The following is a 24,445-nucleotide window of genomic DNA, read 5'->3' as shown; positions in this document are numbered from 1 at the left end:
CACTGGTAGCTGGGAGTAACAGCATCTTATTTTTGAATCATTTAGGGGGGGATTTTTTATTAATAACCCAAGTTACCCCATGAAACTGCAGCTTCTCTGATGTTAAAGTCCACTAAGTGGGTGAGCCGGCACAGAGAACAGCATGCTGGTGACAACTTGCGCTCATGGGACCACCAGGGTGCATCCATCCTCCCTCGGTGGAGAACCCTCCATTGTCAGGGCAGCCAGGTGCTCCCCCACACAGCTCCCCATCTTCCCAACGGCATTTTGCATGCTTTAAACAGATCAGCACATCAAAGGCTGGCAGATCCTCTCTCTGGCGTTGCCATGGCAGCAGCAGCTGAGAGGATTTGGATGTTTCTGGGGCGGGATTGCGTTGCTGGGTGCGTTGGGGCAGAAGAGGACTGCTGTCCATGCACCTGCATTCCTGTCCTCACAGATATGAGTGTGCACAGAGCTTTCTCACTGTGTAAGGGGCCGCTCTGCCTTGGCTTAGGGGAGCTGTGATACCTCCAAACTGCTCACCTCAGCTCCCTGCAGTTTGGGAGAGAAGAATGCTGTGCCACACGTCAAGTAGGTCAGCTGAATACACCCTTAGAAATGCTTGCTTCTCTCCGCTGGCTCTCCAGGGAGCAGAGAGGTCTGCCTCAGAAGCTGGCCTTGCAGGTGCTTAATGCTGTTACAGTGAGGCCGCCCTCTGGGTGCCTTCCTCAGGGCCTCCTCTGTGCTTTGCAGCTCCGCACATGCTGGTGCAGGGGATTTCCAGGAGTGGGCACAAAGCTGAGCTTTGAACACTGTGGAAAATACAACATTGGTGTGGGCAGCATGCTGCAGCAGCGTGGTCTAGGGGTCTGCTGCTGGGCCTCGATGTTGGTCTATTGAGCTGTGTTTCATTAGCAGAATGCCTAATCCTCCTTACTGGGTGCTGCAATTGCTCCCAGGAATTCTGCACTCCCTTGTGAACACTTCCCTCTCAGGTGCTCCTGGCCTCTCCAGCCAATGTCTGCTGAGGGGGCAGGCACACGTATGTGACTTATTCTGATGCACCCATAGCAAATGTTCTATGGATAACAATGGCTGGCACTCAGGAACAGCTGGTTGGTGTGGTGAAGGAAATCAGGTAATTTCAGTCACCTGGCCTGCTGCTTCTGCTGCTGCAGCTTAGGCAGCCAGCTGTTGGGCTGGTGGCCTCAGTGCTGTTGAACACTGCATTCTTTGGGAGATTATGAGATGGTGGTAGTATGCTGTAATGTGGTTTGTGGTGGGTATGTTATTGTCAAGTTTCTTTGCAATCATCTGAATTAACTGCAAACTCATCTGCAACAAAAGATGCTTTCTGTTTTCATCGCCTCTAAGTGCACAGTATTCTCTGCTTGCCCTAGGCTAGGCTAGACTCCCTGATGGGGCTGGGGACCCAGTGCACCTCCAGGCATGGACATTCCAACAGATGATATATATTTTCTCGGTAGTATCTCCAAAAAATGCTCTTGGATTGCAGAAGCACTTCTGTTGCCCATCTCTGAGAATCAAGTGACATTCCTGTCTCCAGAGGGCTTCCTTAACACTAGCTGTGGCCTATTAAAGAGGCTCACCTTAGGGCATAACTGGACTTTTTCAAGAGCAATTTCCTGCAAAAGGTCTAACTGAGAATCTGGGGTATGTCTGGTCTGCACATGTAGGATCCACTTTCAGGAGCTCCATATTGTAGTATGTTGCAGTATTTTCCCAGACTGAATTTACTTGAATTTACTTTCTCACAGTTCTGACCTGCATCTGCAGGTACAAGACAGAAGAGCTGGGGTACACATCAAAAAAGTCAGGAGGCAGACAAAAGGATACTGTTGACTGGTGGAGCAAAGACCATGGAATTCATTATAATAAATTCCATTTTCTCTTTGTGCATTTACCCTGAAGTAACTCTGTGCTGAGTCTGCTGTCAGGCTGCGCGAGACCTGTGGGAGAACAAAACCTGATTTGTTCTGCAGTGTGGAATCACAGGAGCTCTTCGGTGTTCTCTGCTGCCTTCTGGGTGGGGACTTACCAGTGCCTCTTCCCTAAAATCTGCCCAGTCCTCTTCTGCAATGCAGAGCTGGATGCTGGATGGTGAACAAAGCCTGTCGTTCACTGCTGACCTGCACACATTTTCCAGAGTTCAGAGCAGGGTAAACTGATCTAGAAACCATTATTCTCTGGGCCTGTTTTTTCTCCCTTTCATTTCTTACCTGTGCTTTAGTTCCCTTTCTGTAAAATGGGGGTAAGCTGAGGGAACGTGTTCAGTTTGTCCTACTCTACTGGCTCAGGAGAGGATTAAAACATGCATATGTGTGACATCCTTACTGACCACCCTGCATGGGGTTTCCTTCACTCACAGGTGTGTGTGGTGGGGTTCTCAGCGTTGGCTGCAGGCCAGTGACATCAGGAGCAGCTCTTGCCTTTCTGAGAGCAGCCTGCTCCCCGTGCCTATGATGACAGCATCTCGCCACTGGGAGAGCAGAGATGGGGAACAAGCAGATGGCTTCAGGCTACCTCCTGCATTTCTGCTAGGTCCTTGCTGCTGTCCTGCACCCACCTAGGCAAGCAAACCTTTTGCGCTTGGTGGAACAATTGGAAGGGTCTTGGTGCTGATACTCCTGGAGGCCAACTTTGCCTCTGGAGATGCTGAATTAGACTTGCTGAATGTCTCATCCGGGGGAATTTCCAGCAAGCCAAGCCTGCTATCCTGCAGCACTACCCATAGCACGGAGACCTCAGGACACATCCTGGTCTGTCTGATGCACGATCTGTCTGAAATAAATCTCAAAAGGTGTGAATCCTTCCTGGGGTAGCAAGGAGGGATGTGGACAAAGGCAGTGTGCCCAGAAATCTGTATGTATACTTTTATAGGCAGTTTAGGCTGCAGAGCAAATATGAACAGTGAGGAAACTGCCTTGGGAAAGGCTACAGAGGGGTTGTCTTTGCAGAGAGGGGTTCTGTGAGTTTGCACATGGTGAGAGAAAGTGCTTGTGTGGGAGCTTTGTGACTTCCAAACAAGAGTTGAGGCTCATAGGATGTGGATTTGTGGGAGAGATTTTGGAAAAGAGCTGTCTGTGGCACATGGGGGCTAGCAGCAGTGTGGATACCTGAGTGCTGCAGCACAGAGGTCCAGCCTTCCCAGTGCTGCAGCTCTTTTTACACTGAGATGTAGGTAAATGAGTCATCATGAAGCTGTTGCAAATATAACAGGGCTGGTTCATGGCTGCTATGCTGCAGAGTGCACAGCTGATGTGCCCAGTGGTAGGACAGTTTTGTCTGTACCTGTGCTGTGGTAATGGTGACTGCTAGAAGCTTTATCCGATTGGGAGATTTTGAGTTGCAGGTGTGTGGCGGGCACCTTTAAGGGCAGAGATGGAGGGTGTATGGTTTGTTCAGATCCCATGCTCCAGAGGAGGATTCATCTAGCCCACGAAGAGGAGCAGTGGCACTGATGTTCTGCAGGTGGCAGGGGAAGTTCTCTTCCAGCAGTAAACACCCGCATATCTCTGGTAAGGTAGCTGACAGAGCTTTAAGGGGCAAAGTTTTACTGCTGAGGCCAGGGAAAAGTGCTGATACTGCAGGCATTCACTGAGAAATGTCCACTGGGAGAAATAAAATATTTGATCTCCTTCACTTTTAGAACAATGGTGAGACTCTCATTAGCTCTGTTAGGTCAGTGGAGCTCTGTCCTCACTCTTATTCTACAGAATTGCTCCCTTTCCAAAGTAGTGCATGAGTGAGTATTTCTGGGACTCTGGGACTCTGCTTCTCTGATCCAGAGGCATCTTATGTAATTGAATTAGACCTTAGGAAAAGCTACTGTGAGATGAAATCATCCTAAATGCTGATCAGTGAGAACAGAGCTGTGGGCATACAACAGAAATGTGCACATCTCTTCTGAATCATTCATTAATTACCCTTAAATGGAACTCATGAGGTTCAAGACTTCAAGTGTTTTTTCTGCAGATCTGCCAAACTGTGCTTCAGAGCATTGCAGTAACTGGAGAAAGGTACAGGCTGTTGTACTGTGAGCAGGGTGCTCTGGTGTGGGTTGTTGTCCTTGCTGTAATGTTCATACCATGTTGTCCAGGCCTGTCAATGGTGTCCAGGAAATGAATGAATCAGCAGTATCTGGAACAGCTAGCTAGTCATGCAAGGGGATCAGCAAAGGGATAGGTTTCTAATGTCTTGGATATCTGTATGAGATGTCTGTATGGGACTCTGGTAAGGAGTAGGAGCATGCAGTTGCACTCCAGACCTCAGGGAAGCCATGCACCTTGCCTGCAGAGAAGCAGCTGACTCCTATGGCTGCTAATTTCTAGGTATGTAATCCATAATCTGTAGGTATATGGGGCCGAGCAGGAAAATTTTTCCAACTGCTTCCTTCGTTTGCAACTTCCTGTGATGTTTTAAAACATGGCCTTAAGTTCAGATACTTATATGTGAAGTGCTTCATATATTATAGTTTGGGAAACAGGAAAAAACAATGGTTTACCACCTTCTTCCCTCTCAGAAATCCCATTAAGATAGATTCATGCTGTGCAAGTATTATCTCTACAGACATCACTGGCTGGCTGCTGGGAAGGGGGACTGCCCATGTATAGCAGCTCTGTGCCAGGATGAGCATGCTAATCTTGCCACAGTCCCTTTAGACATCACCTTCAGAAGGAAGAAGAGTGACCTTGTGGGTGTGGAGTTTGCTTTTGAAGGAACATGAGGCTCTGAGAATCTGGGAGAAGAGTTAATGATTTTTTTTTCCTTTCGTTTTGCATGGGAACCAGAAGAGCAGGGACAAGTCCCTCTCTGTGAGCTGCTGCAGTATAAATATTTCACCATAGTCTCAATGGCCCTCCCTGAACAATCCCCACAAACAGATTTTGCTAACACTTTATAGTTTTTGCAGATATTCTTGGCAATGCCTATTATGGACTTTGTTGTTGATGGCACAACCCAGTCAATATTGCTCATCCAGCTCGCAGGAGGAGGGTGTCTAAAGACCCAGATCAATTAGAGAGATGCAGAGAATGGAGGTTTCCCATGACTCATTTTTCTGTGATTATACTTTGACTCTGTAACCACCACTTTGTGGTAACCTGCAGCACAGCACTGCCACTGTCACAGATGTTGCCTACAGATGGCTGGTCTACACTTGTAATTCCACCAATTTTCTTGCTGATCCTCATTTTATTTTTGCCCAGTTGCACTCCATGTCTGTCCAGAGAAAAAAGCTGAACAAATTTCAGCTGACTGTGGTGTGAATAGTGACTGGAATCAATTTGAATTTTGGCGCAAGACTTCCTGCCTTGTTACTGATATTTGAGCCCTTCCTCAAATTCTAGAGAATTTATGTGTCAGATCACAGGTGTACAGCTTGTTTTGTTTCTTGCTGTGAATATTAAATGGAGACTTCTTCTGCTCCTCCACTCTCCCATGTGAGCTCTGTGCAGATCCCTGGACACCTGTCAAGCCACTGCAGAAAGAGCTGACAGGATTGAATACACCACAGAGTGCCTGGTGGTCAACGGTTTTTCTTGCTGGTACAAGCTCAGAAGAAAATAATTTGAGAAATCAAAAGAGAAGAGATTTACAGAAATGGTTATACCTTCTGTCAAATTGCTTGAGCTGGCATGATTGAGCAAAAGAATCTTGGTGCAGACCATGGCATCTAGGTACACTGTAGACCTCAAAGACCAAGTAACTGCTGAGAGTAAATGTAAAGTGAAAGGTCTTGCTTTCCCCCTTAATGCTTAGCAGCAGTGCAGAAAATTTCTCTGTAACAGTAGCAGAGTGCAGCTTGCCAGGTAGGGACTGTGCGTTCATCTGCTCTCACAGGATGTCAGTCTGCACTGCCTCCAGGCACACACTACAGCCAAATGCTTGATCTCTCTCAATCTTGAGATCCCCAAATAGGCATAACACTTAGGTATCTCAGTGGATCTGTAATCTTGCAGGTATAGCAGGGTCAGTGGATCCAACGGAATCAATAGCTGGGCTTGATTAGCTGTAGCTAATAGGGGTCTTGTTATATCTTTCAGATTGGTACCTGCCTAAGTGAAAGCAGAAACTTGAACCATAAGCAGTAATTAAGAAGTGATTTGCCCTTGGCCCCTGTAGTGGGCATAATGCTAAACTGACTTCCCAGAGCTGGGATTTTTTAGATCCAGGCTGAGTTAGGTGGTACTCTTTCCTCTCTAGAACCGTCTGGTCTCTAGTGGGGGAGGGGGGGGGGAACAACGGTGGATGTTAATCCTTTGGTCCTTTGGGCAAGATGTCTTCTGGTCTAGTGGATGGGGGAGTTGAATGCAGAAGTTGCTGAACACTTTCCATTCTGAGAAATATTCTCCTTTGCAGCCAGGATAGCACATGGTCCATGAGTATTCCTTTTCTGTGAATGACTGTAAATAAGATAAATTGGTGTGATAAAATTTTCAGTTGCATTGCCTGGCTCATCCAAATAAGGAGCAAAAAGTTTACACCTTACAACTCATGAGACGCCAAAGGGGTACATGCAATGAAGCTTTCTGTCTGCTCAGTATGAGTGTAGTGAGGGACAAGGGCTGTGTAAACTTCCTGATTTCAGGTTTAGACTGTTACCTCTCCAAGAACTAAACTATGGTTATTATAGCAATAGGCAGTTATCTCTTGGAGTGAGACAGCAGTCTGCTTCATCTCTGAAATCATGCCTTTGGAGGCAACTGTGCATTGTTCAAGAAACTTAACATGAAGTAGATCTTTTCAAATTACGTTTCTGTATTTCCATTGTGAATCCCACAGCTCAAACAGTTCTGAACCGATGGAAAACAATGAAAGGGTTTCTTAGGTCAGGGGTATAATGGGGAGAGATTTCCTATGCCTATTAGCTGCTGAGCTTTGCAAACCTAGTCTGTTGTTTTTCCTGCAATTTTTCATCTGTCCCATGCTTCTGGGTACCAGTTTTTAGACTGATTTGGGGACAAGTATTTGTAAACTGGCCTCCCTCCCCCCCCAGCCCTGGTTGTTCTCTCTCTCTCACACATACACAAAGGGATGGAGAGGCAGCCAGCGTGAGAGCAAGGCCTGGAAAATCTGTGCATAGCAAATCATTGTCCCTCTTCCACCACATAACATCACATAGTTCCTCCTCTGATGGAAAGCTGAAGAGCAGGTGTCAGTGTGGATCTTCCATGTCCTTCCTCTGGCTCATGACTGATGATTGCAGCACTATGGAAGCTGAGGAACTGGCCATCTGAGAGGTGAGGCACCAGCAGCTCCCATGGACTTTCTGTGAAATTACGTATCACCATGCCAGAAACAACAAATGCGATGGGAAAGCAAGTCTCAGCCTTGCTGTGCTCAGAGGACTGCCTGCTCTGAACATCAGAGTGCCTAGCTCAGCACTGCAGAGCACTGCTATCTGCTTATTTATGCTGGTATCACAACTATTCTCTCTTAACAGGAGGAAGCAGCCTGACAGCAGCACTGTTTTTCATCACAACTCTGCTTGCGTGAAGCTGGGTACCTTCCATTACCTACAGCTGGGAAGCAGTAACAGAATTGCTAAGGATTTAAATTATTCATCTGCTGCTGCTGACTCAGCTTTAAAATTGCATTCTTGTTTCCTAAGGTAACAGCTTGTTACCAGACCCAGGGAGCCTGGCTGCTCCGTGGAGTCTCAGCAGGTGACAGGAGCACTGGGAGCACTGTCCTCTGTAAGCAGACAGGGGACATGCAACAGGGTGAACCCTGGAACGCCCTTGTCCTTGCTCCAGGAGGGCACAGCGAGAGAGGAGCTTCTCCCTTCAGCAACTTCAGCCCTGAATCTCTCCTGGTATTGTTTCTCAAACTGCTGAATGCAGAAAGGCTGTACCTCATTCTCTGAGCGAAAGCAGCATGCAGTTTTCTCCAAGTATTGAAGCCCACTGCTGAAGAGAGGTATTTACTCTTCCCCAAGGCAATGTGTTTAAGACGCTCTGCTGTCTGACGCACTCCCTGTTCCCTTATATGAAAGGAAAAAAAACAGCTGAGGACGGACTGGCAGCAGCCTCTGGTGCCTGGAGATCACTTCTCTGGTTACATCAAAGATAACAAGGCAGAGGAAGGAGCCTTGCATTCCTTCACAGCTACATCATAGTGCAGCTAAAGAGCTTCTCCAAAGGCTTTCAGGGAAAGGTCAGTGGCAGGACTTCATATCTTGGAAAAAAAAAAAAAAAAAAAAAAAAAAAAAAACCTCTGTATCTGAAGGAATACTTATCTATAGAGACCTCATCCTCCTAGTTGCTGACAGGGTGCTTCCCTTCACCCCAACTCTGTCTGCATTTGGTGCTGGAATTTAATTTTAGGTGTAAACCTGTAATGCACTAGGACTGCTGTGTGCTGTCGCAGGAGATGTCTCAAGACCACAGAGGGAGAAATTATTTTCCTGTGTATGACATATTACAACATCTGGGGAACAGCACTTAAGACAATACTGGAACCCTGGCTGGTAAAAAATCCCCTGAAGCCCATGGGGGTGCACAGAGTGGCACAAAAGGGAGTTGACAGCTATTATTCGCTGTAACTCTCAGCTGCTTTTTCTCAACATGGGTTTGCTCTTTTTTAGAGAGTGTTTCTGTTGTGTCCTTTGTAATTTTTTTTCCCTTTTCAGAGCTCTGATTGAGCTCTGTATTAGCTCTTGTGGGGGCAACACAGCTATGACTTTTACAATCTCAGAGGCCTTTAAGTTGATATTTATATACTCAGATGTCACTAAGGAGAAGGCATGGTGTAAAATCCTAAGGAATGAGCAATCTGGCCAATCTCAGTTCATGGTTTGAAGACAGGTAAGTGTTAAGGAATTGCCTGAGACCTTAGTCTCTTGAAGTGTTTTCATAGAAACGAAAGGAGCTCTTGGGATTAAGTGCTATTTGTTTATTATAGCTGTATTAATTAATTTTCAAGCTCTGGTCTCTGATTTCTCAGGCGGGATTGTGCCCATACTTCTGTTTTCTCCAGAAGTGCTATCTGTGTCAAAGATGTTACTGTTAGGTGTAACAGGCAAGGTGACAGTGACAGAATGGTAGTAAAGCAAGTCGCTCTAGAGTATTAGTTTTCAGAACTGATGCATACAACTTGCCTGTCTGCCATCATATAGGGAGAACCTCAGAAATGCCTCAGTCGTGGTGGTAACGAGTGAGGTGAGACCTTGTAGATGCATCAGTGTGAAGTGTTCAGAAGAGTATGATTAATGAGTGACTGCAGTTGATGTAGCAAAGAGTTCTAAGAGTTTTAAGTGTCTCTAAGTTCCCTTAGAGATGGAGCCTGCACCAGCTCTACAACCAGCTGAGAAAATAAGTGGTTATCAGTGTATTGCACACTTCAAGGCAAACTGCTGTGCTCTTCCCCTTATTCAGGGCCGGGAGTGAGCAGGCATGTGTCTGCCACCTCTCAGGATACTGCTCATTCCTGCTGTTTGCAATACCCTTCACCTCTAGAACTATGGAGATATGACTGGTCACGGAGTTAGCCCTTGGGTTCCATAGAGGTGCCTAAAGACAGGTATCTTGTGCCACACAGCATGCCATTCTGTGGGTCTGCTGTGGTCCTGAACCTGCCAGCCTGCGTGGATAACCCAGACAGCCTGGGCTGCCTCTTGCTGCCTCTTCTGAGGTATGACACAGGTGGTGGAGGGCTGCTTGCAGGCAGAGCTCCAGGTCTCAGTGCAGCAGCAAAGCCTTTGTGGCTTGGCCAGGCTTGCCAGGGCAGTGCCTGGTGGTAGTTCTTCTTTGTCCCTTAGAGAAGCTCTGGGAAAAACAAACATCCCTGCAAGGGGCTCTTGGATTTAGGCACTTTCCTCATTTCTCATGGCTGCGGAGAGGCTCTGTCTCAATGTTGGGGACCTGGGGCAATTCCTTGTGAGAGATCTCACAGGGACTTTTGCACGGTTCTTCCCAGAAGAGTGGTATGAGGTAACCCCAGGTGGACCGAAGGGCACAGGTCTCATTTCTAGGGCTTTGTCAAGTGTTCATGGTACCTGGTGGCAGCATGTCCTGCAGGAAGTTTGCATTATTCTGAGCCAGCAACTCCTGATTGGCTCAAGAGCCCTGGCTGGTGAGATTCTGTCTTCAGGGTGCAGAGGACTCGTATTTGCATTCATGACATACAGTTACACAGGGGAAAAAAAAAGCAGCAGGATCTGAGACACTGATGACGTTGGCCTGTAAGTTCAGAGCAGCGACACTTTTTAGAGCAAATGCAGTGTCCCAGCCAGAAGTTACATTGCCCATCATTGTGATAATTAACATTTGAGCTCTACCTGAGCTGGAGATGTAGTCTATTATAGGTCAAACACCTGAGGGATCCCAGGCTTCCAGGGAAGTACTGAATTGCACTAGACAAAGGGAAGGTGTTCTCGTTAGACTGAGATAACTATTTGCTGTAATGCTTCAACCTGGCCTTTGCTCAGTAAAAAAATCTTAGTTTCTACATAATGCAAAGCATTTTTCTGTCCTAACAGGTTCTCTTGATCTACTTTTCCTGCTTCTGCTTATACCAATAAGCTTTCCCAGTGGTGGGCTGGGCTGTTTTATAGGAATTCACTAGGGGCAGAACTGGTTTTGTTCTCTTGGCAGCTGCAAGTGTCACAAGCTGTATTTATCTGTATGCTGCCCAGGCCCTTCCAGGCCTGATCAGCTCATGACCTCACTGGATGGCTCCAGTGCAGAAAGTGCCTTGCCCTTCTTGAACCTGTAATTGGCAAAAAGGACCTGGTGAATGGTAGCTAGAAATAGAAACCAAGCTGTGCAGCTCCCCAGCACTGCCCCAGTGCTTTGTTGAGGCTGTCCAGTTTAGCATCTTGACCCCAAATGGGGTGGGAAAGCACTAGCAGAAGGATGCATTCTGCCACCCAGGAGTGCCAAGTGAGCATCCTGTGGTGCTCTGTGCTGTCACCCCGGACCTGAGCCCAAGGAGAGGGTGGGAAGGGAGTGGTCTCCAGGAGGTCTGTTCCTTTGGACGATCGGTGTGACTCCCTTGCATGTCTTTCAGAGAGGGCATGCACCAACCACTGTGGACCCCTTGCCTTCTTGCTGCAAGCAAGGATCTCCTGAAGGGATGCTGGAGCAGGAGTCTGCTGTGCAGGTAGAAGGGGGGAAGGGGCGCGTTCATTGTGTTTCAGTGACAAAGGGCCTGGAGCTGCTGTCACTAGACCTCATCTGCCACATCAGTTCCATCTCAGCGTCCCACAGTTTGGGACTGTGCCCCAGCCAAGCTCCGCAGAGACCAGTGTACTGTCCAGGCTCCTCTGCTAACTGCCTCCAGCCCAGCCTGCTTTGTGCAGCGCAAACCAAGAGACAGTGTGGTTCAGGCCACAGCATTGTTTCGTTTTGCGGTGTATTTCTGAAGCTCCATCTTCCCTTGTGCTGTTTGAAGAACAGTATTCACGCACATGGGCTCCTCCCTGTTTACAGCCTACAGGCATGTTTATGAGGTGTGCCTGAGGCACCGCACGTGGTGTCCAGCCTGGCAGCTCTGGCCCAGCCACGACGCAGAGCAGCCTGTAATCTCCAGGCTACAGACAGGAGCCTCCCGCCGTGCTGGCGTGCTGACAGGCACGTGAGATGGGAGATAGGGTGCGGGCCTCCTGTTGATAAAACTCTTCTGGGCTGGATACTCACACTTGGTTTGGCTGCAGCATTCAGCGTAAGTGGGGTCATCAGACCTGCAGACCCTGGCTGCCCAGGGTGAGCTGACTCTCCTGCAGCGATGCCATGCCTGCATTACCTGAGGGTGAGTACTTGGGCGGTCCTAGGCATGGTAGTGGGCTCACTGGGCAGCACTAGGGGGAGAGGAATCAGGTCAGCTCTGAGTGTTTTTTTGCACAAAGGAGTTTAGATATATCCTGGTTGGTAATATGGATTTAAGCCTAGTCCAGAGAAAAAGGTTCCCAAAAGATGGCAGCCTAAATGGGCCACAGAATGGCAGAACAGGTTTTCTGCCCTTCCTAGGTAGCTGGGAGCTTGCCTAAGGTCATGCTGGGATTCAGTGGCAGAGCCTGGCATTGAATCGAGAATTCCTAGGTACCCCTAGTGCTGTACTCACCTTGTCCTTCTCACCGCTGCTTTGCTGGGAGATGTGAAGTGTCCATTAGGGTTTTTTTTTGTTTTGTTTTGGTTTGGGTTTTTTGCTCAATTTTAATGGTACATGTTGATTTCTGTGTTTATCATCTTTCTTTTTTTACCCACCCGAAGCTCTGGGACAGGTGCACGGGATGACGTTTCTTTCTAGGCACAGTGCTGCATTAGCTCTGCTGAGGAGCAGGTGGCTGTGCTGCCACAGCTTTTACTCGCATGTCCTCACCAGGGATCAGCTGGCAGTGATCTACTGCCAGGCTTGTGCTTCAGGTGCTTTCCTGTTGGTGCTTTTTCCCTGCATGGCTTCCGGAGGCTGCACCCCAAGCGCTGGCCAGGCCAGCCTGGCTGCACACTGCTAGAGTAAATCTCCTGCAGCCGTGGCATGGGGTCTGTGGTGCGATTTCTCACAGCCTGCTCATCATAGCAGAAAGCTCCCTTCTCAGCACTTTTGCTCATGCAAGCAAGCAAAGCAGGTGTGGACTAGCCCTGCGGAAGCAGAGGGACAGAACGAACTAATACAGACTGCAGAAATTAGGAGGAGTTTATACATAACACTAGCAAAGAGAAGGAATTTTCAGCATGAGGCACTGGGTCAGACCCTGATGGCATGCTCCAGCCTCCAGCCCATCTCTTGAGTGCAAGGGCACTGTCCAGAGCCCAGGGCAAGATGAGGCTGGCTCACAAGGTGTGCCTTTATCCCTGGCTTGCATTAGATGGGCTCAAAGCATGTCCCCATGTTCCGCCTTTCACTGGCAGTGTTTTTTGCACATACCTACCTGCCTGAGCCATGTCATAGTCCAGGAGGGCAGTGCGTTAGGAAAGTAGGAGATAAAAAGCAGTCAGAGTGCTGCCGCATCCTTGTCACCACCTGTAAGCGCTGTTATGTTGTAAGAAGAGGTGTAGTTCCTGAGCAACAAGCTCTGGTGTATTGTCTTCAGTCACAGTCTATGTATTTTCTGATGAGGTATAAATAGCTTTTCTTTTTCAGGATATGCAGAGAGCAGAGGCTCCTGCTAATATCAAAGGAGTGTGACAGCTTTTCCCTGGGTGCACCTCACCCCAGCTGGCAGCAGTAGCTGTGCTAGCTCTTGCCTTGTTTTGGCTCTGTGTGAGGGACAATGTTCTGTTCTCCAGTTCCCTGTTTGGATATCTGGACCAGCCCCTGTTCCTCTCTCCACTCAGCGCTGCTGGACCCAGCACTATACTTCATTGGGAAGTGGTGCTTTGCAAAGGGCAGAAGAAAATCTTGATGCTACTGCTTAGAAAATCCATTAGTAGTAGGTGGTAACTGACAGAAGCTTTCATAGAGCTTCAGGCTGTAGCACCAGAGAATCCTTATCAGAAGGATCAGTCTGCTATGAAGGGGCAGCTCCCAAGTCCTTGTTCATTGCAGATTAAGCTGCTTCTGATATACACCCTCCTTCAGTTCTGAACCTTTTCCAGCTTCAGCAGCTATCGAAGGGGATCTGTGAGGGGGGAGGGAAGGAACCAGTGCAGATGCTGTCTGCACCTGGACATGCTCAGCAGGGACAGAGTTAACCGTGGCCCTGAACTGCACCACCAGTGACAGTCCAGAACATCTCTTCTGTTAAGACTGAATAAAAATGGGCTTTCCAAAAACTAGTTAGTTATGATTCTGTAAAGATGGAGGACTGTGCATAATAAATGGGCCAGGTGACTGCACCTGAAAACTTGCCTCCTCTTTAATACCTCAAACTAACTCAAGCTCAAACTAACAGACAAGTTGCCACCCTTCTCACAAACCTGGCAGGGGCCCTCTTTCCTTTACTTTGGGATTTCTGCTCTGCCAGTTGTGCTGAGTTCTCTTTCAGCTCTAACAGCCCCCTTGCTGCAGGAACATGTGCAGAGTTCTTGCTTTCTGCATGGTTAGATTCTCCTGCTTGCTAGATGGTTGTGCCCCCATCCCTGCACGTTTATCACTGGGGGTCTCTGCTGCCCTTACCAGCCATTGGCCTGTGATGATCTATTGAACAGTGGTATGTGCCATAGGGAGGCCCGGAGTATTGTGAAATCTCCACTCAGAGGAAAGGAACATGGACAAAGGGTTTACTCAGGGTTCCTGCATGAAATGAGAGGAAGCTTGTGTGGCAGGTGCCTTCCAGGGCACCTCTTGGTGTCTTGACTCTCACCAGTCCTATTAAAGTCTGCAGACCTGCCCTAAATCATGTGGGCAGGGTTGAGGATGGTGAGAGAATGGGTTTGGGGCATATATTCTTTTATCTGATGAGCTTTCCCAAGGCTTTTGCTTTTCTCTTTTATCTGGGTTTGCAGTATGTGCCTGGTAGCTTCTTTGTGCTCCTCTGGCAGCCTGCTTGAGGCTTTGCTCCGATGGCTTCTCTGGAGATGCAGTGCTCTGCTGAATACTTTCTTCCACCCAGAAGGCAGAAACCTGACAGCAAGTTTTGTATCCACTGCAGATACCACTGGGAGTGTCAAGCTTCTGTGAATGCAGATAGGGAAGAAAGTTCCTGTATGGCAGACAGTGTGATTTCTGTTTCTGGGCATTCGGAGTTGAATTCCTGACTCAATCTTCCTGATCTTCCCTGATCTTCTTAGAGAGACCCTAGGATCCATCTCTGACTGCGCTTAATCTTAGCAGCTGTTTTATTTTGCAGGACTGACTCCATCTGTTGAGAAGGGCTCTAGGTTATCACCTGGAATCAGCTGGTTTAAGTCAAAGCACTTTGTTTCAGCAGGCAGTGGGAAGGGCCTGTGGATCTTAGCAGCCTCTACCTGGGCATGGCTTCTCTTTGGGGACTGCTGGAGTCATGGGCTTGTTGGAAAGGGTGCCCAGTCCCTTAACTCTGAGCATCTTTGACCATGTCTGCAGCAGGACATGGGCCCAAGCAGTCCCATCAATCTGCATGCACATCCTTGCAGTGAAGGGGTCCCACCTCCTCTGGAGCTCTCCAGCAAGCAGCCAGCTCAGCCCCTTCCTCCTGCTGGGTGCTGAATAAACAATGAAGGATTAGCAGTCCCTGCCCAGGCTGCCTTGTCGCTCCAGCATAAGACTTGTGGACAGGAGAGACAAGTGGGTAGACAGGGTGAAGAGGGCAGTGTAGCAGGATGCACGTGTGCCTTTCACCAGTCTGGAACAGCATGGCAACTTGCTTCTTGCCTGTTTCCTTGTGGCCCAGAAAACACTGTGACAGCAGCATCAGCTTCTGAACTCATTTGCACTTGGGAATCATCTATGTGCAGCATTTAGCAGCCTGTACTGAGCGGGTTCCTGACAGATGTGGCCACCTTTCATTGAAGGAGGCAATGTTGAGACCCTCCCTTCGTTTATCAGTGATATGCAGAAGGAGCTGGTGGAGCTCCTCCCAGGGTGGGAGTGAGAACGATGGCACTGCCAGAAGAGATTAGAGCAGGGCTCCAACTGTGGACAGAAGACAAACAAAGCAAGGTTACTGAAACTCTGACTGCAGCCCTTGAAATCCAGCCTGAACCTCTGGTTTGGCAGAACATCCACTTTGCATATTGCCTTAGGCACAGCTGCAATACAAGGGCTTTCTTCGGTCAGGGCCAGGCTGCTGTTGGAGTGAAGAGGCACTAGGGGCTGGGACATCACTCTGGTGGCAGTGATGTACCACAGGGCAGGGCTTTGCAGGCAGGGAAGGCATCTGCAAATAGGGACTGAGGAAGCCTCCTGTCAGGGCCAGAAGAGAGAAAGGGAAAAGATTGTTAGGAGGGAAGGGGAGCTGTTGCCTGAAAGAGAAAGGGAAGGGAAGAGGAAAAGCATAGCCCACCGCACTGTGCTTATTTTTACTTTAGGTCTTGAACATTTTGCAAAGTCCAGATCTAAGGACTTCTGCCTCTGGGAACTGCTGTAAGCAGTATCCTGCCACTTCACAGCTTGAACATCCACAAGTCTTTGGCACACAATACCTATGTGCGGGATTTAGCAGTTGTGAAAGAGTGCAAGAAGTACACAATGACAAATAAGTAAGTTTATCTTCTCTCCTTGGAATAACTCCTTCCTGGAAAATTGCTGGGAAAGCAAAGGAGAATGGAAAGAAACACTACAAACAACAAAAAAGGAAAACCTCTGGGGGCATTCTTTGCATCTGGAAGCAGTTGCTGCATATCCTGGGGTACATGGATAGCAAGAGACTGCATGGGTGTGTATGTGCAGCAATATGTGCACAGATACCAAGTGGGTGCACGTGGTGTGCCTGTGCTACACTTTGAGCTCACCTGTGGATTGTGACTGTGCAATGTGAGCGCCTCTGCATTTAGGTGCATTTGTGTTGTGCTGGCTGGGATGTGTGTGCATCTTGTTGATACGCACATATGCTTATGTCCATAGAGTCTCTGCATTTCTTGCTGTCACTGCTCCTTTTTGTCAAAAAAGGAGAGGACAGTGACCCAATATATGCTTAATTTCCCTTCCTAATCTTGTGCTGTCAGGCTGTTTGTGACACCCCAAAGTAACATGAGCTGTTGTGAAATAGTTCCCCTGAGTGACAGGTAGGTAGTCACAGTGTGCACGGGGACTTTGGGAAGGCAACATGATTGCAGGTCTCTTCCCGCTGCTTTTGCCATCAGAGCTGAGCTCCCCCTTCTCTGGCTGCCTATGCCACCTGGCTGCTGGTGTCTGGCACCCTGTAGTTCTCTGTGCTTCCCTGAGTGGTGTGTGCTGGTCCCAGTGAGCAAGTATTTGCTCTGGAGCACCCAAGCCTGAGCCCATCAGGAGGGTCCCACCACCCCTCTGCTTCAGGGCGGGTGTTACCTGTGAGATGCCGGGCTCCTGGGCACGTCTGTGGGGCTGCTTGTTGTTGCCCTTCCCAAGGTGCTCTCTGCAGCTCTGACCTGCTCCCTCTGCTTGGCAGCAGGCATCTGCTTTCTGCAGGCAGCTTGCTATTAAATATCCTGTCTGACACAATAATGGAGAGAAAATGAACAAATTCCATTAGCGGCTGGCGATCCCTGCAGGGTCTGCGTTGGAGCAAGGAGTAAGACGGTATTTTTAGAGGGAATGCAATGTAACTTACTGGCTCTCTCAAAGCTGGGGAGTAGATAACCAAGGAGGGGGAGAGGGGACACCAGGCTCAGGTTTCAGCTGAGGTGCTGGACTATGGCAGCACGAAAGGGCAGGTCCTGTCCAGACGTGGCTGTGAGTATACAATGCACTTCTCCTTCATGCACAGACCTCTGCTTTGCTGTTCTGCTTGCTTCCTGCTTGTGGTCTCTGCTGCTGGGTGTGCTGGGGCTTTGGGAGCCCCTTTGCTGACAGAGCCTGTCAAGTCTTACCATTTTAATCTTTGCAGCTCCATGCGTGTCCTCTGGGTGGGAGAGTCTGGCTGAGCTGTGCTTTGAACTTCCAAGGGGGTTGCTGCCAAAGGTCCATGCTGTAGCTGGTGTGCCTGCAGCATAAGCCGGGATCCTGACCTGAGATGCAGAGGCTTCCAGCAGGGTCTGAAGTTGGAAAAGCTCTTTGCGCTCAACCTGTCGGTTGAAGCTGTCAGTGTTTCCTCACTGGGATCCAGGCACCAACGTGCACTTCTAAGGGCAGTGCCAGCACTGCCCTCTGCCTTTTACAGCAGATCAGCATGAACAAGCAGAGAGCGCCGAGGTGCCACGGTATGTCTCTGCGCTTGCAGCCCTCCACAGAGCTGGCAGCCCTGATGTGTATTTGAGGGCTCCTCCCAGACGGGCAGGGCTCTCCTCTGGGGTGGCAGCACACAGTGCCAGCTGGCTGAGGGCATGCCTGCTGCACGTGTTCCCCAGCACGCAGAGGCTGCGTGCTGGCACGGGGCATGGCAGCACTGACCTCCTCCACCTGTCCCTTTGTCCTGGACAGGGCCTTGGCACACAGCCATTGCTTGTGGGAGCCACAGCTGGGTCCTGCGTGGGGGGGCAGGACACCCTGTCTGTGGGCCTTCCTTCTTCAGGGGGTAGCAGGGCAGTAGGCCCTGCCACTGGCTGCATCTCTGGGTAGGAGGGTGAGGGCAAAAAGGATGGAGGAGGGCAGGAGGCAGCCAAGTGGTGCTGCTCCGCTTTCCGAGTTGGAATGACTGAGGCTGGGAGGACAGGGGTCCTGAACCCACCTCCTGCACCATCCTGCCTAGGTCTGCCACCAGCACTGTCCTCAGGCTGTGCTGCTTCCTGCGCCTGTCCCAGGAGCTTGCTAACCCTGGATGCTCCTCCACAGCTGGGCCGTGGGTGCTGAAGGGTGGCTAGTTCTGGCAGGACATATGCTCACATAGCACAGGAGGTCTCTTAGTGACTCCAGCATGAGTGGTTAGAAAGGGGCTCTGATTTTCTAACAGAGCGGAGGGCCAGGCAGTATGTCCTGCTGCCATGCCACAGATGTCTCATGGCTCCATGCTGCGGAGAGCCCTTTGGGCTGGACCTAGCAGGCAGTCACCAGCTCATGGTCCCAGCCACACAGAGCTGTCACTGCATCTCCACCCTGTAGTTATCCAGCTTTTGGTGACCCATCTTGTGGTCTTCATTTGCTGCCTTAACCGCTCAAAGTATTGCTGCACCTTGCCTGAGGTGGCTGTCTCAGTGGTGCAGGGAAGCACTGCCTTGTTGCAATTTTCCTGGCTGCAGCATGTGCAGTCAGGGTCATTGTCCCCAGTGACACTGTGGCTTCCCAGTGGTTTCTGGAGGACAGCAAAGGCAGGTTCACTAAAGCTGCATTCTAGTGCTTGTCCATCACTACTCTCTCTCACCCAGGACACAGAAGTGTCAGCTGGGCCAAGGGAGGCTGCCATAGCTGCAGCGGTCCCCTTACAGTGTCCTCCCTGCCCTGCCAGCAGCGCTGGGATGAGCCATGGCCCCACGTGGCTCCTCCCCCTGCTAAAGGATGCTCTCCACCTTGAGCTCTATTTGCAGCCCTGCGCCATCCCATCTGATTCGGAGCATCTCAGTTTGTCCCAGCAGTGCCCACCTCCACCTGCTCAGCCTCTGCCTGTCCTGCCTGGTCTCTGTAGCCACATGCCCTGCAGCCAAGGGCCAAGGTGGCCCCATGCTGATGATGGGGGGAAATGGCAGGAGCCCAAGCCTCATGGTTTTTCTTTTTTTCCCAAAGGCTGATGCTGCAACCAGTTTCCTGAGAGCTGCAAGATCTGGGAATCTGGACAAAGCCTTGGATCACCTCAGGAATGGGGTAGATATTAACACCTGTAACCAGGTAGGTGAAACCCAAAGGGGTTCTAGTACCACCTCTCGCTCATGTGAAAACATGCCATGCAGTGGCTCTCCCTAGCCCAGGTGACAGCCACCTCATCCCTTCCTTACTCTTCCCTGAAGGATGGGGACAGGGAGGTGCCCTGTGGCTGCCTGATTGCTTGGCCCTGCTCTGGCAGCACCTGCCCTGATCCTGGCATGGAACAGAGTATAAGTGGGCAGGTAGACACTGTGGCAAAGCAAGTTTAAAAACCCTACAGGAGACGTGCCTGGATTACTGGCCTGGGTCGCTGCCGTATGGCAGCTATCCTGGGCAGGCTCTGCTTGGAAGAGGCTCTGTGCAGCCCCCATCCTATGTCTGCTGCTGGGTAGTGAACAGGCTGGCCAGGGAACAGCTCTGGACCTGTGGTCTCTGGGACAAGGAGAACTGCAAAAGCTGAAGACTCAGGGTTCCTGGCAGTGCTGTCTGGAGGGTAGCAAAGTGCATTGGCAGGTAGGAGAGCAGAGGCTTCTTCAGGGTCACCAGTAACTGGGACAGCTGGGAGAGGCTCATCTGTTTGTCAGAGGGCAGAGTGTAGCACCATGCAGGACTCACTCTTGGGGTTGTCTCTAATGCTCAGGCTTTCAGATTCCCAGAAGCTGCAGTTGCACACAAGCAAAGGTTGTTTGCAAAACCCCAGTCTTGGTGGCATGGGAGATGCTCAGCAGGTGGAGCCCCCCTCAACCCCCCAGCCCATAGCAGGGACAGCTCTACCACAAGAAATATCTGCAGGCTTGTACATATTCGACATTCCAGAGGAATGGCTTGCACATAATTGACAGAACATTTTGTATCTGTGCAGCTGCCAAATGCAAGTGGCTCAGCCTGAATCAGGGTAGGTGCTGCAGGGAAAGACTCAGGGGGGGCTTGGGCACTGTCAGCTACTTTCCAGAGCAGCGGTGATGCTGGGAAGGCTGACTCGGCTGGTAACACAAATGGACCTTCACCTGGTTCAGTATCAAGTCCCCAGGTGAAGTGTGGTTCAAAGCTACTGATCTGTGCACTGCAGTGGCTGGTGCAGTTACTGCAGACAGGTTGCCCCAGGAAATGTCTCTGTCTCCTTTTCTTTTCTGACCGACAGTGGTGTGCAGAAATGCTGGGCTTCTGCAGGCGTCTGGGGCACGTTGCAGCTTGCATTCTCCTTAGCAGGATACTAGAGGAGGCTTGGGGAAAGCTCATGAGGTGTCTCATTTTGTTCCCCAATGTGTTATCTGGATTATCAGTGGATAATGAGCATCCAGATAACCTCAGAAACAACTAGGATTGTGTGGGTGCATATGGGATTTAGATCAGAGGGGTCTTGTATGGAAAAGAATTAGAAAACTTTCTGTTTCAGCCCTCTGAAATTGAGCTTTCCCTTGGGCTCCCATGTGTGGGCTCAAAGCTCTGACCCCACAACCTTTTTGGACATGTATAGCGTTTGAAAAGAGGAGAGGCCAAGTAGCACGCTGTTAGCACAGGGCTGCGAGGACTTGTGGCACTCATCACTGAGTAGATATGCTTGTACCTGGCAGGATCTCCCAAGTTTCTGTGCTTCATTTGGGGATTTGGCCTGCTCATGAAACCCAGCTGCTGCTTCCTTGGGCTCCCTCAGTGGAGAGGAGCACCTGCACTTGCACCACAGCAGTGGGCCGGGCACTGGAAGCAGTCCCACTGTTCCGGCTTCAACTGCTTAGCCACAAATGAACAGACACAAAAAGTTGGGTAATGTACTCATTCCTCCCTTACAGACCACTGAGAGAGCACATCCCAAGGAGGAGGGGGACCCTGCTGCTCTTGTCTGTGCTATGCTCCTCCCCATGAAGGACTGAGGATGTAGCCCTGTGTGGTACACTTGTTCATGCCCCATGCATGCAAAAGCTGGAGCAGAGCCTGGTGGTGGAAATCATCTGGCTTTGCCTGCTCAGAAAAGGCTCAGTGAGGTACTGTGGCTGTCCGGAGAAGAGGGGCAGGAGTAGGGTGGCTGTGCGTGGCCAGGCTTACTCACACTGTCTGAGATGGGAGCCTCCATACGCAGAGCACATCAAGGATGTTCACTCACTGCTGATGACAGCCCTAAAAGCAGAGGAAGGATTTCTATGTCCACGGCTTGGGTACCGCTAGTGCAGAGGAACAGATGGGTCTGGAGAGGGCTCTGCATGGAATCAGAACAGAGACAACCAGCCATGAGCTAAAGACAATAGCTTTGAATTTCTTCCTCACCCAGAGGTCAGTCATCAGCTGCCTCCATTCACTAGTACGAGTCCTGCTTTCAACCAGATTTCTACAGCTGGTGAGGTGATTTAACACTTTGACGGGGAGCACGAGGCCGCAGCATGATGAGGTGCTTCTTTCAGTGATGATGTCTTTGCACTGGTTCCTGCCATCTCCCTGAGGTTAGATGGCACTTTGGGGTTTCCTTCTGAGGAATATCAGACCTGTGGGAAAGGTCCAACCTCACATGTCCTGTATAGAATAAAGAGGGATATATGTGGTCAGACCTATCCCACAGGTCCTGTATTCTTACACATGTGCAGAGACCTTGACATGCCATCTGATCTTCATCCTGCCAGTTCCGTCCTCTTCATCATTACCATCTGCATCAGTGTCCTCATCACCTGTCACTCTTGTGTTCTGAACCCATGCATGCTTCCGTCTCACCTGTGAGGAGCTGGAGGCTGAGGCTGAGTGGACCTTGCTGCCATGACCCTTGCCAGTAGTGGTCAGAGGGGTGCCAGGAGGTGGTCTCTGCTGGGTTGGCCAGCCACAGTCCTGATGGGAAGCACAGGGCAGGGCCCGCTTTGGGACCACATTCTGAAATGAGGCACAGCAATGTGGAAGACCTTGCTGGGTGCAAAGTCCCATCTCTTGCGTTTTTGTGCAGGGCTGTTTGTTGCATTGCCAGCCATTGCCTGGGATTTCTGGGAAGTGTTTGCGGCAGTTAGTGAGGGGAATACAGCACCTTTCAAATCAAACACATCCCTTGGCGGTTTTGGGTCAGATGAGCTGTCAAGCCGAAGCAAATGTGCAAAACAGCCTGCATTGTTCCTGAAGCTGAAATATCGATGGGCTACTGGGAAACAGTCTTCTGTAAACATTGCACTTAGCACTGTAAGGCCAGAGAATAATGACTCCTCACAGGTTTTCAGCTTTCAAAATGTTATTTATGAATCCTTTGTGTAAAAGGACATATGTGCTCAGGAGAGCAGCTCAGCATCCATGATCTTGCCCTCTCTATGTTTTGTTGCATGCCTGACTGTAACAGGGAAATTGTGCATGTGTCTGTGGTCACTTATCCAGCTTGTGAGCTCAGGGAGGTGAGGGTGCCAGCAACCATGGGAATGGAGCTGTGCAGGTGTGTCCCAGTCAAAGAAGCTGGGCTGGACCGAGGTGATGGTCTATGTGTAGCCAGGCCTGGCTGGGGACTGTTTCCTTTCAGTGGCCCTGTTCTGTGAGTGCTGCAGCATCCCTGCTTCATTCCCCCTGGGCACCAGGCCCCTTGCGCTTGGGGCTCCAGGGAATGTTGGAGTTGGTGTGCTGAAGAAGCCTGTGAATATGTACGTTTTGCTGTCTGTGCAAATCAAATTCATGACACCAACTATGATCTTGGAGGGCTGGTGTCTTGAGCAAGAGGGAGATAGAAAGCCTTTTCACAATATGATAACCCACTCTGGAAGCAGTTGTAAGTTTAACTGGAGTGCTGAAGGTTGAAACTGGAGCTTCCCATGGAATTTTCTGTGCCCCTACCTGCATTCAGGTGGGGATGAAGTAATTCTGTGACATGACCTTCCAGTACTCTACAGAAGCTGAAACAGATGGTTAGGAGGTGGAGTGCTTGGGCAGGACTGTATGCTCCCAGGGAGCTGGTGGCTCTCTGCCATGTGAGCGAGTTGCACAGGGGTGAGTAAGCATAATGCATCCATCTGGGAGAAGCAAGGCACTTTTCCCTTGTGGGGAAAAAAGTACTATTTGAAAGTGCCTGCAAATATTTAACCTCTTCGCCAGCAAATATCCCAGCCCTTCTGTTCACATCTGGGAAGTGGAAGAGGGAGTCAGAAATAATGAAGCAGAAGCTATCTCGGCAGCTGCTTGGGGTGCTGGCTGGCCTGACCCTGCCTTCCGACAGCCCAGGGATGTTACAAGGGCATTCTCCAGCCCTTTGCTCCTGGGGCTGTGGTTTCATGTGTAGGAAAAAGGAGAGGTGAACTGGGGCGCCTGCAGAGACCTTCCCAAGAAGTCACCTGCATTGGTTGAGAGCTTCTAGGAGGAGTCGGAGCTGAGCAGTGGCACAGCCAATGCTTCCCCAGCAGCCTTTGCTACAGCTCAGTGCCAAGGGAGCAAAGCAAGCCCCTGTGCTGGGCATGGACAGCAGGACGGAGCCATTGGTGGGCGGTCTGCAAAGCTAGCTGCTAGACTGGAAGTTCCTGAACTGTTATGAGTTAAATTCAGCTGCTACTTGGATAAAATCATTGTCCTAGGCAGAGCTTCTCACTGTACTTCTGTCTGGGTAAATGTTAAATTTTAAGGTTTGTACACACACACACACACAGTGTGTGCATCCTCCTCACTCTGGGCCATACAGAGAGCTCAGCTGTTTTAGCTGTGGAAAGCATCACTGTGGGCAAGTGATTTCAAGGATGAGCACCTCTGGAAAGCCGCTGAAGAGGAGTCAAGAGTTGACATCAGGGATGTGTCAGCTGAGACAGTGTTTGTGGGGCCACACACACCCACTGAGCTATGGTGACGTCCATCCATTGGAAACAGGCTACAGGGTCCGCACTTCTTGCTCATGGGGAAACCTCTACATTAATCAGCAGTTCAGCATGCAGGGCTGCGTGCAGTTCCCCTGGCAGCATGGAGCTGACTGTGGCTGTCATGCTGATGCCAGTGCAGGACTCGAGGGAGGGACAATGAGTTCTGCTCGCAGTAGTCAGAGCCCTTTCCAGCACAGGCGAAATGCTCACAGTCCAGTCTGTATAGGAGCTCAGGGCAGATGGTTCCCTGGAGAGCCTCAGCCCCACCTGGTGACTAATACCCCTCTCCCACATTTGCTCCCTCCAGAATGGGCTGAATGCCTTGCACCTGGCCTCCAAGGAGGGCCATGTGAAAATGGTGGTGGAGCTGCTGCACAAGGAGATCGTTTTGGAGACAACGACCAAGGTGAGGAGAA

The 24,445-nt window shown here is 50.1% G+C and overlaps 1 protein-coding gene and 1 long non-coding RNA gene across 9 annotated transcripts in view; one reads left to right on the top strand and one right to left on the bottom strand.

The window, feature by feature from the left end:
* Positions 1-24,445, top strand: part of ANK1 (ankyrin 1) — a 62,666-nt gene that overhangs the window by 14,007 nt on the left and 24,214 nt on the right. For 5 of the 8 annotated variants that reach the window (XM_035345045.1, XM_035345040.1, XM_035345039.1 and 2 more), the window contains exons 2-4: positions 11,014-11,106; positions 19,159-19,260; positions 24,337-24,435. In XM_035345045.1, coding sequence (XP_035200936.1) covers positions 11,014-11,106; positions 19,159-19,260; positions 24,337-24,435 — 294 coding nt within the window. Of the gene's footprint in view, positions 1-11,013; positions 11,107-11,619; positions 11,755-17,100; positions 17,236-19,158; positions 19,261-24,336; positions 24,436-24,445 lie in introns of those variants that run through there. The other 3 variants (XM_035345044.1, XM_035345043.1, XM_035345041.1) reach the window with 3 other exon arrangements.
* LOC118177388 lies at positions 15,374-17,251 on the bottom strand. Its single transcript, XR_004755776.1, has 3 exons — positions 17,114-17,251; positions 16,852-16,995; positions 15,374-15,498 (listed from the first exon to the last, which is right to left on the bottom strand). It is a non-coding gene; the product is annotated as an uncharacterized LOC118177388 (long non-coding RNA).

Source organism: Oxyura jamaicensis, chromosome 22, assembly GCF_011077185.1.
Source record: "Oxyura jamaicensis isolate SHBP4307 breed ruddy duck chromosome 22, BPBGC_Ojam_1.0, whole genome shotgun sequence".
Classification (NCBI taxonomy): domain Eukaryota; kingdom Metazoa; phylum Chordata; class Aves; order Anseriformes; family Anatidae; genus Oxyura; species Oxyura jamaicensis.
This window is presented reverse-complemented; position numbering and strand designations above follow the sequence as displayed.